The sequence below is a fragment of the Cucumis melo genome, chromosome 8 (assembly GCF_025177605.1).
Source record: "Cucumis melo cultivar AY chromosome 8, USDA_Cmelo_AY_1.0, whole genome shotgun sequence".
Classification (NCBI taxonomy): domain Eukaryota; kingdom Viridiplantae; phylum Streptophyta; class Magnoliopsida; order Cucurbitales; family Cucurbitaceae; genus Cucumis; species Cucumis melo.
Genome location: NC_066864.1, coordinates 29,436,543 through 29,446,637, shown reverse-complemented (window position 1 = coordinate 29,446,637; position 10,095 = coordinate 29,436,543). Strand labels below are relative to the sequence as shown.

General features: G+C 34.8%; 1 protein-coding gene across 6 annotated transcripts; it reads right to left on the bottom strand.

Annotated features, from left to right (window-relative positions):
- Window positions 1-1,497: 1,497 nt before the first annotated feature.
- On the bottom strand, window positions 1,498-8,350 carry LOC103502451 (uncharacterized). Of its 6 annotated transcripts, none has more exons than XM_051088257.1 (8): window positions 7,973-8,350; window positions 6,106-6,163; window positions 5,938-6,021; window positions 5,475-5,809; window positions 3,829-4,035; window positions 3,444-3,647; window positions 2,435-3,318; window positions 1,498-1,898 (listed from the first exon to the last, which is right to left on the bottom strand). In XM_051088257.1, exons 2-7 carry the CDS (start codon window positions 6,140-6,142, stop codon window positions 2,461-2,463), a joined length of 1,725 nt encoding a protein of 574 aa, XP_050944214.1. In that variant the 5' UTR covers window positions 6,143-6,163; window positions 7,973-8,350; the 3' UTR covers window positions 1,498-1,898; window positions 2,435-2,460. The 6 variants fall into 6 exon arrangements, with proteins under 6 accessions (XP_050944214.1, XP_050944213.1, XP_008464611.2 ...); XM_051088256.1 differs by having other exon boundaries at window positions 1,498-1,950; window positions 7,973-8,349; XM_008466389.3 differs by lacking the exon at window positions 1,498-1,898 and having other exon boundaries at window positions 2,061-3,318; window positions 6,106-6,179.
- Window positions 8,351-10,095: the final 1,745 nt, after the last annotated feature.

Below are 10,095 nucleotides of genomic sequence, written 5' to 3'. Positions count from 1 at the left end.
TAATTTCCTAAACTGTTTAATTGGGTCTCAATTTAGATTCTTGATGATATGATTTGTTGTGTAAAATCTGGATCCAGTCTCGTCAATTTGTTCAATAGATGTTTGACTTTGGATAACTATCATGACCTGACTTTATTGGTTGTCTGATGATCTCTCTCTTCCTGATGTTATCTTTCATCAACTAATTTCATACTTTTTACAGGTTTTGTGCATGGTTGTTGCTTTTGCCTTTAATCTAAGTCATCTTATAGTTAATAGATTCTTTTTCTTCTTTTTCTCCTTTGTCTAATTTGCATGTTCTCTGTTTTTTTTGGTGGAAACTTGTAATTTAATGGGAAAGGAAACAAATTTAAACCTCCTTTTCCCTGCAAAGAATGTGAAACATTACCAAATTAGGCAACAATAATTACTCTAAGTCGTGATTTTGTGTGGGATGAATCGAGCTTAGTTGGGATTCTTACCCTACATTTAGACTATATCTCTTTACGTTTCCATTTTAAGCTGTACTTAGTTTAAGTTGGTTCCAATTTGTCATATCTTCCTTTTTCTTCCTTGCTACATCCTTATTTCTTCCTTGAAGTTTTCTTTTCAAATCTATAGAAAAAATCCCTCAAAACAAAACTGCTGAATATATAATCTAAGTATCTTGTCTCTTCTATTGCAAACAAATTTGACTAAGGCGTAACTTCTGAGATATATAAGTCGTATAATATCGTCTAATGAAAAAATCATGGATAATGGAGAATAGGATGTCTAAGGAGTATGATTTGAGAGTGGAAGCGTTCATTCAATTTGATTTTCGTAATGATAAAGGTTCCAATACTATTAGATGTCCATGTTTGAAATGTGGGAATAATTTGCCACAAAACGAATCAACAGTTAGATATCATCAATATGCCAATGGGACCGATCAAAGTTATATGATTTGGTTTTGACATGGCGAATCTTTTACAACAGAAAGTTCAAGCAATCGACGGGCTTACACGAACGAAGAAACGAAAAATAATTAAACATATATATGTCCTAAAATACGTTGTCCATATATTTAAAATCAATCCCTAAATTCAAAATTCAAAAACCAAAATTCTCTAACCCTCTGATACTCAACCCCTCAAACACTAAGTTCAAAAAATCTAAACCCTAATCCTTATTCTCACATTTTCAAACTGTAAACTCTAAACCACAAACCTTAAACTCTACTAACACAAATCCTATAGTATACATTAAAAATTCTAAATTAAACCCTACAACCAAATTTGAAAACCTAATCCTTAAACTAAAAATTTAGAACACAAACTCTAACTCTATATTAAAAGTTTACTTATCTAAATCCCATCGATCCCATAACAAGGGTATTGATGAATGTCAAACATCCACTATTCAAAGTTATGGTAATCGTGATCATTCTAGGTATGATGGAAGCTAATCATCTTCCACTAATAAATAGAATCATTTGGCTCATAATGTTAAGTGTGCTGAACTCACTTTACATCAAAATTCGAACATGAAAACTTTATGGTCATTCGGTTAATTAATTAGAGATTAGGTTGTATACATATGAATTACAACATATATACCGTAAATCCGAGCTTCGTTTTCTTTTAAAATATTGGTAAATTGTTTGATTATTTATTTAAGTGAAATTTATCTTAAAGTTGGCAAGCAAGGTAACTTGAAATTTTGAGTGGAAAAGTGAGGGTGGCCGCTAAAAGTGAAGGAAAGTAGGAGGTGGAAGCTAGATGGTAAGGTGGAAGAGGGTGGTTCCCGTTGCCAATACCTTAACTCATACAATATCGTATTCCACCTTCTAACTTCATTTCCTCCAAGCATTTTATTGCTAACATTGGCTCCTATTGAGTAGTTCGGCCAACTTTGTCCTGATTCTCAAATCCATAATCCTTCGCATTCAAAATTTCAAAAAAAGTTGCGGAGATCAAAAAGTGATTCATCCTGCATTTTAGGAACATCCAAGAAAAACTAAACTAACTATATCAAGTTAATACAAAAACAGGAACAAACACAACATCTTTTTCAGAGACATACAAGCAAGGAAAAGTAAGTAAATTTTAGCTTCCACAGGAAGAGATATATATCTATATTGTATATAATTAAAAAAAAAATTAAAAGAAAAAGGGTTTTCAACTCTAAACACGTCTAGCCTTCTGAAATCCACAAAAGCTGAAGGTTTCTGTACATAAAACCAAAAAACTACAACCCATTTACCAAAAGCGACATTTCGAAACTACCACCATAATCCAAAACATCTATACACCATATAAAGATCTGATTCTCCTAAATATCTCAATTTTAATGAAATGTAATATCATTTCACTTTGATCCCCCCCCCCGCGCAAGACCCTATGTATATCCTTTCTTTCTTTCATGATTTTCCGTTAAAATAAGAAACTGATTAAAGACGAAAAATAAAACATACCAATCTTGATGTAATATGTTGTTGACCTAACAGCTTTTCAACCGGCCAACAAGCAGATCGAGCAGCACCGTTTTGCGAAGCTTATGATATTTGGTCAAATTGAGTTCCTTTGCAATAATCCTCAGATCTACTAGAGTCAGTTTCTGCAATTCGAGAGCTGAGGAAGGTAAAAGTGCTAAAATTTTGGCTATTTGATCGTCAATGGTGGCACGTGACTTCACCATTTGGTTGTCATCCCCAGTTCCGCCGCTGGGTTTGATTTGATCTGAACTAGTATCAACAAGAGATAAATCTATAAACTCTTCACCAACCAGCAATTTTGAAGTCCCTTTGCTTTGGGACAAAGGACCTAAGTTCTTCTCAACGTCAAAAGCACCGTCCTGCATCTCAGTCTTTTTTTCTTTCGAAATAGAAGTGTGTAATTTGCTCTCTCCCCTCCACTCAGTAAACGCTTTCTGCTTATGATCCATGTTCAAATGTGACTTTTCACGAGAAACATTAACATTTTTAGAATCTTCCGGCAATAACTTGTCGGTCTCCTTGGTCCGGGTTCTGACTATAACATTTCCCTGCTGACCTTGCAGTTTTGTAAGCAACATTACAAGAACATTTGAAGAGTCAAATGAACCAGGTTTTGGAGTCTCGGAAACTTTTAGATAGTTGTCCACCATCCCTTTTGTGTTTGAAGATAAACATGAGGAGGCACCACTTCCAATGGATTGAGGGAGAGCTGGCCCGGCATCACTCTTGTTTCTCTTTGTCCTCAACAAAAAATCAATTAGCTTTTCCTCTATATTGGGATCAAAAGATCTTTTATTTCCACTGAGTCCATCTCTTTGTCTTGGGACATCTGGGTTGGCCTTTTCAGCAACAGATTTCCCTTGCTGCTAGTTTGAAAGAAGGTTAAGACTTTAATTGAAAAGCTGAAGTACACCCAATACTTCATTACTTTGTTTTAATTAAAGCATCCAATTACAATTCAAATTGAAAGAAAACCAAGTTTTCGAACCTTCTGTCCTTTTAGAAGGTTGCGTTCGCCAACTACATTTGAAGCTGACTTCAACCTTCTGCTCTTGAATGAGTTATTTATAAGGTGTTCCTTAGCTTCCTCAATCTTTACTTTTGAAACAGGTTTCAGATTGTCTGGCTTCAAGCAACTATTTTCTTCAGTCACAAACGAATTTAAGCGAACTCCACCAGTGACAATTTTTGGCTGCGAAGAATGTAAGCATCATAACATTGAGTGACTATTTGAATACAAAGCAAAGTGGGAGACTAATGAGCATATTATGACTCGATCACACTGTTCAACATTTGAGCTATCACACAAATGCTTCACCTTCCTTTGATCTAGGCTAAACACACCAAGACACTAACTGAAAACAAAGCAATACCTTAACTTCTATATCGTGAATGCTATCATTTTCCTTGTGCTTTCGAACTGAACCATTGGGCATTGCATCCACCGCCAACAAAATGCTCTTGACTCCTGTTTCTTCTCTTTTGACTTTCGACCCCGGAATGCTTGAGGTTTCACACAATGGACTGATCAACTCCATCTCAGTATCAGGACTTCGGTTGTTCACGGTTGCATGCTGATCCTTTTAACAGAATTAACATATATTTTTAAAGGGAAAAAAGGAAAGAAAATTCACTGCAGATGACAGAAATCAACAATTAATCAATAAACTAGTGACTAACTTTACAATTTACCATGAGGTTCTTTTACCAGGATGCTATATTCAAGGAACAATTTCTTCCAACTAAGCAAAACAAAAGGACTTCAACAGTAGTTAGATTTTACCCTAGGTACAAAACTATAGCAAAGCATCTAGTTATGGCTTGGCCATGATTAGAATGATATATTATGCAAAATGGAACAGAATTAACAGTTTGAAAGTTATAACCGTCTGGATGTAAAATACAGTTAGATCCATCCCATTTATATACTTCTTAGAGCAGTCACAAAACTGTACAAAAGCTGTTTAATTATTTCGATCTCTATGCAAGAGAATCTATTTAGCTTTAAGATCTACAGAAAATTTGCATCTTCGATCAAAGATATGATGGTTAGGGCTAATTTTCACTTTCCTTCTAAATCCTCAGAAATGGAAAGTATGCAGCAACATTTCATATCATTTAATTCAAAGATATCAGATTGACAAATGTCAGCAAAATAATACATCCAAATGGACAGTAGGTCAAAAAGCATGTGCCTAGGCTCAAGGTGCAGCCTCATCACCTTGCTTCAAATGACCGAGGCTCTCTTATTGAAGCACACACGCCATTACCTTAATTTTAAGGAAGAAAAACATAAAAATTCCTAAAATATATTATTATTATGTTTTTTTCTGTTTAAAGAAAAAAAACAGAATAAGAACAAATATAGGAACCGACGGATTTAGTATAGGACGGGGGAGGCTCGAGTCTCTTAACTTTATGCTATTTATATTATATATATATATAATGTATATAATAACAATTCCAGAAATTAACCTAGTGGTAAAATTGTCTCTCGGCCCCTCTAGACCTAGGTTCATGCCTCACTACTTACATTTCTTTTTCAAATTATTTTTACTATGTCAACAAATTTTATGGATGGGCACTGCATATAGGGCACATGTAATCCCCCAGTGGACACTGAAACAAAAGTTCCTTAACCTTCGGAATTCTTTTCATACAGAAAATTTACCTCAGAAAACGAAATATCTATCTAACCAGTTGTTAAAATGGTTAGACAGATATTAAGAACTAAATTTGTTAAAATAGACCGTACAACAGTTACGAATACTAAGAACTAAATGCAACGTAAAACAGTTTTCAGAGATTAAATCATTCTGTAAAAGAATGCCAAATATATATATATATATATATATATCCCCCTTGCAAAAATCTCTACGTGCAGTATCCTATGGGACCGTTGACTATTGAAAGTGAAATCATGAATGCATGCTTTATGCTTTCATGAAGTTTTCGGTAGTCTTCTTTCTCATACTTGATGAACACCGACTTTTTAGATGTCAGAGGGTACAGAGAAAACCTGCCCATCATCTTGTTCACAATCGTCTCCAAGAAAAGGCTTCAAAATCTCGTACAATTTCTCTGCCTGTTGTCTATGTAATGATGACTGATCATTTGTATTAATCTTATCACTTTGTCTCCAGCTCTTCATTGAATGATCAAGAACGTCAATCTTCTCTCTCAAAGCATTACAGCATGCTTCTAATTGGTTTCTACTTTCTGTCCATGCAAGGTCACAATGAAGCAACAACAGATTTTCTTCAAGATCATCGATGTCAGCATCTGCTTTCCGTATTAAAATCTTCAGTACTTGAACACAATACTTTTCATTCATAGCATTTTCTTCTATAACATCTACGATCATAAAATTATAATAAAAATAAGTACCCCAATTGTTAAAATAAAACAAAGAGAAAAAGTGTGTCCAGGATAACAGAATTCACATAGCTTTTTCCAAAGAAAAAGATTTAAATCAAGTTTACCTTTCCCATTACCAAAGTAAAAATCAGCCTGCCATCCAGATTCCAGATTGTAACTGCTTTCATCGGCATCAAAAAAGGAGAAACCTGGAACAACCCTTTATAAACAAATTAACTAGAAGCTTGATTATTCAGATAAATAGAGGGAAGTGGTAAGGAGATCAGTAGAACCTTGATCATATGGCCAATCCCACAGATCATCGTCCATGGAAGTCTCCGAAAATTTATCCTGCAAAAACAAATGTCTATCACCATATTAATTCATCAATGTGCAAAAGAGAATAACAGCCCTGATAAATGAACAGGAGTCTATTGATGACATTATCCCAGTAACCAGATAACTCAATACCATCAGCTCATTACAACTACATTTCGAAATTTATCAGAAACACGCAGTGCCTTCACTTCACTGCTTAACAATCTGAATAAAGAATGATACTCTACAACATTGTGTACACAAGATCCCTAGGATGAACATCCTGAAAGTATGATGGAATCGCTACCAAAATGAATATTCAAAACAATTAAACTAATAATTAAAAAATGTTTCACAATTCTCCATCAAATTTTAGGAGAAGAACAATTCCTTATCAACAGTTCCCAAAAATTGAAAAACATAAAAAATAAAAAATAAATAAAAAAAAAAGAAGAACAACGAAAAGATACCAAATCAAAGTACTAGATTGATAAATGATAATATCCACAGAACTTTCAGAGAGATTATAACTCGATTTTTTCACAAATTGAAAAACATATCAGGCCCAAAGGCTATATATGCGGCCCTCATCATTGAATTTAACATAAGTAAAGTTTATTGATGATTAATGAAGAATAACTCCCTTCATGAATTTTAGCCTTCTTCAATCAACGTTTAACACAAACGTGGCAAAATGGTAGGCTACAGTCGATCAACAAAAAAGCAAGAAGCAGATCAAACTGGAAATACCAAAGAAAAAAAGCTTCAAAATTACGGACATTTAAAAAAGCCAAACAGAAAAGTAAAGTAACCAAAAAAAATCTCGACATCCAAGCTCAAGAGAGTAGAAAACACGGTGAAATGAAAAGAGAAGAGTTAAACCAACTAGCTTGCATATTCTCAAAACGCGAAGCATTTCTCCGAAATACAGTCCAAAAATTAACAGCCAAAGCTAAGAAAACAACGATTTCCAAGAACGATAAGAAATACAAATAAAAGCTAGCGATAAATAATGAAGCTAAGCAGCAAAAGAAAATTAACAAACAACAAAATTCGGAATAAAAGGCTGAAGTAAGTAAGAACCAATGCAAAACGAAAAGAGAAAAGTAAAAAGCCAACCAGTTCGCAGTTTCCGAAGAACGCAGACTAATTCTCAGAAATGCAGTCCAAAAACTAAAATTCGAAGCTCGTAAAAGAAGGATTTCCAAGAACAATAAAAAATATATATATACAAGATAAAATAAACCGGTGACAATTAACGGAGTCAAAGAGCAAAATAAAATAACAATAAAAAATAAAATTCTCGAAATGCAAAGCTCAAGAGAGAGAGAAATAAAACGAAATGTAAATAAAACAGTAAAAACCAACCATCCAGCTCTCAAATTCCGAAGAACATAAACTATTTCTTTTAAATGAAGTTCAAAAACTAAGAACCGAACCTCCAAAGATTCCAAGCGCACAAACCAAAGCTGGCGACAGTTAACAGAGCCAAATAGCAAAGAAAAGAAAAAATAAACAAAAAAGGCACTCGAAATGAAAGCTCAAGAGAGTACGAAACAATGAGAAAGGAAACGAAAAAAGTAAAAATAAATTAAAAAACCAACCAGCTCGCAAATTCCAATCAATGCAAACAACCTCTGAGAAATGCAGTAAAAAAACTGAAAATCAAAGCTCATAATGCAACGATTTCCAAGAAGAACGATGTGTACACCACAAAGATACAGAAGGAATAGGAAAAACAGGAGGAAGAAGATAAAAAAAAAGCATAAAAAGAGGAAATGCAGCATGTTTCTAAGAAAGGAAGCAAGAAAAAAACAAACATGGAGGAGGAAAGGTTATTACTGCCAGGAGTACTGGTACTGTAACTGCAACAGCAACAGCAACAGAGGAGAAGCGAGTGAGAGGACAATGCAAGGAGGTGCTCCTGCTTCACCAGTAGAATCCACATAGAGAGAAATGAGAATGTGGAGCAGAGAGAAGTCTCTAGGGTTTCTCAATCGTGGAATTTGAGAGAGGGAAAGAGAGAAGGCGCCAAGGAAAATTTTTTATTTTTTATTTTTTGGTTTGGGCTGACAGAGGAAGGAGGGTGCAACTGAAAGGGACGAACGGTCTCTTTCGGAAATCACGTACCGGAGAAGAGGAATCCTTCCCACTATAAAATTGTAAATTCATTTCTTCCACATTGACACCAAAAAGTTTTGGGCCCACTGGATCAGAAAATTCTCTGGGCCCACTATTTGGATTAGAAGAGTACATATATAATAATCATGGAAAAATCAGGTAAGTTTCATACAATACTTGTGGTATCCCGGTCATGCTTGTCCACAACGTGTTGTCCTATATTGCATAATGGCTCCTACACCTTGCATTATCTTCTTACTTTTTATTAAGTATATCATCTCACACATTTTTATTTTTCCGAATATTTTTATTAAGTATGTCATCTCGCACATTTAGCATATGCAAGTCTACCGGTTCCCCTTTTGTTTAGAATGTATTATATGAAGGTAAGACTTATCATCATACCTTTATACCCATGAGTTATAAGATAAAATGTTGTTGTCCCTTATAGCCCAAGCCTGCGAGCACATATGGACCCAAACCAAGTCCAATAAGCACATAGGCCCAAACTCAACTCCAATAGGTAAATGGGCCTAAGCCCAATAAATTTCTCTATAAATAGAGATTTTGCCATTCATTTTGAGATCTTTGATTAAAGAAAGAAATGAAGCTCTGAAGATCTGAAGAATTGAAGATTCTAGTTTCTAAAAGCTTTCAAGACGTGAAAGTTCTTATCAGCCTCAAGATTACCATCTTCTGAAAGATTGAAAACTCGGAAGATTAAATCTTTCTTGAATTCCAGAAGATTGAAGCTCAAATTGATTTGCAACAACAACTTCCTGAAGATCGAAGAATAAGAAGTTTTAAGTTTTAATTTGTATTCAATTCCACAAATTACATTTCTTCGAAAATCTCGTGTAAATAGTTTGGCACGTCCGATGGGATAGTCTCTACCTTTCATCTCTTTCTCTCTCTTTTTTTTTTTTTGGCAAAGAACATATGAAGAAATCATGAAGTCTAAAGGCAACACTTCCAAAGCTCTAAGTGACATCAATAAAAGTCTAAATGCTTCCAACCACTTAAAGAAAACTCAACCATATGAGGATATGCCACCCTTTTAGATCGAAAAGAATATTTTAGAACGATTATCATAATTACCAAAATGTGGAATCATTATCAAAGAAAATCCTGTAGTCAACGAGCATATTTTGTCTTTTGAACACTCAAGTGAGGAAATGCCTCACCCAAATGTAATGTCGGTTATAGTGGTTAACGTGGATACAAGTGAAGGCAGGATGGTAGAGCTTGAAAAGAAGGTTAACATGTTCATGAAGGCAATTGAATAAAGGGATTATGAGATTGAATCTCTCAAGAATCACATCGAGAGTCTTGATGTTGCTGAATCAAATCATACACATACCGTCAAGAATACTAATAAAGGGAAGTCATTATGCAAAAAAGTCAACCACAAAACTCGACCTTAATTGCATCGTTGTTTGTTCAGCAGTTGTAGTAGATGGCAGCGAACTCCATCAGAACTCAATATGGTGGACCTGCTCAAACTTTATCTTTGTATTCCAAGCCATATACGAAGAGGATTGATAATCCGAGAATGTCGAATGGATACCAGCCACCCAAGTTCTAATAATTTGATGGAAAGACAACTCAAAACAACATGTTGCTCACTTCATCGTAACATGTGAAACTGCTAGTACGTGAAGAGAGATTTGTTGTCACACAATTCGTCCGAACTCTTAAAGAAAATGCCTTCGACTAGTACATTAACCTTGAACCTGGAGCCATTGATAGTTGAGAGTAGCTTGAGAGGGACTTTCTCAACCGCTTCTATAGCACTATGCGTATTATTAACATGATAGAGTGACTGCCACCAAGCAGCGAAAGGG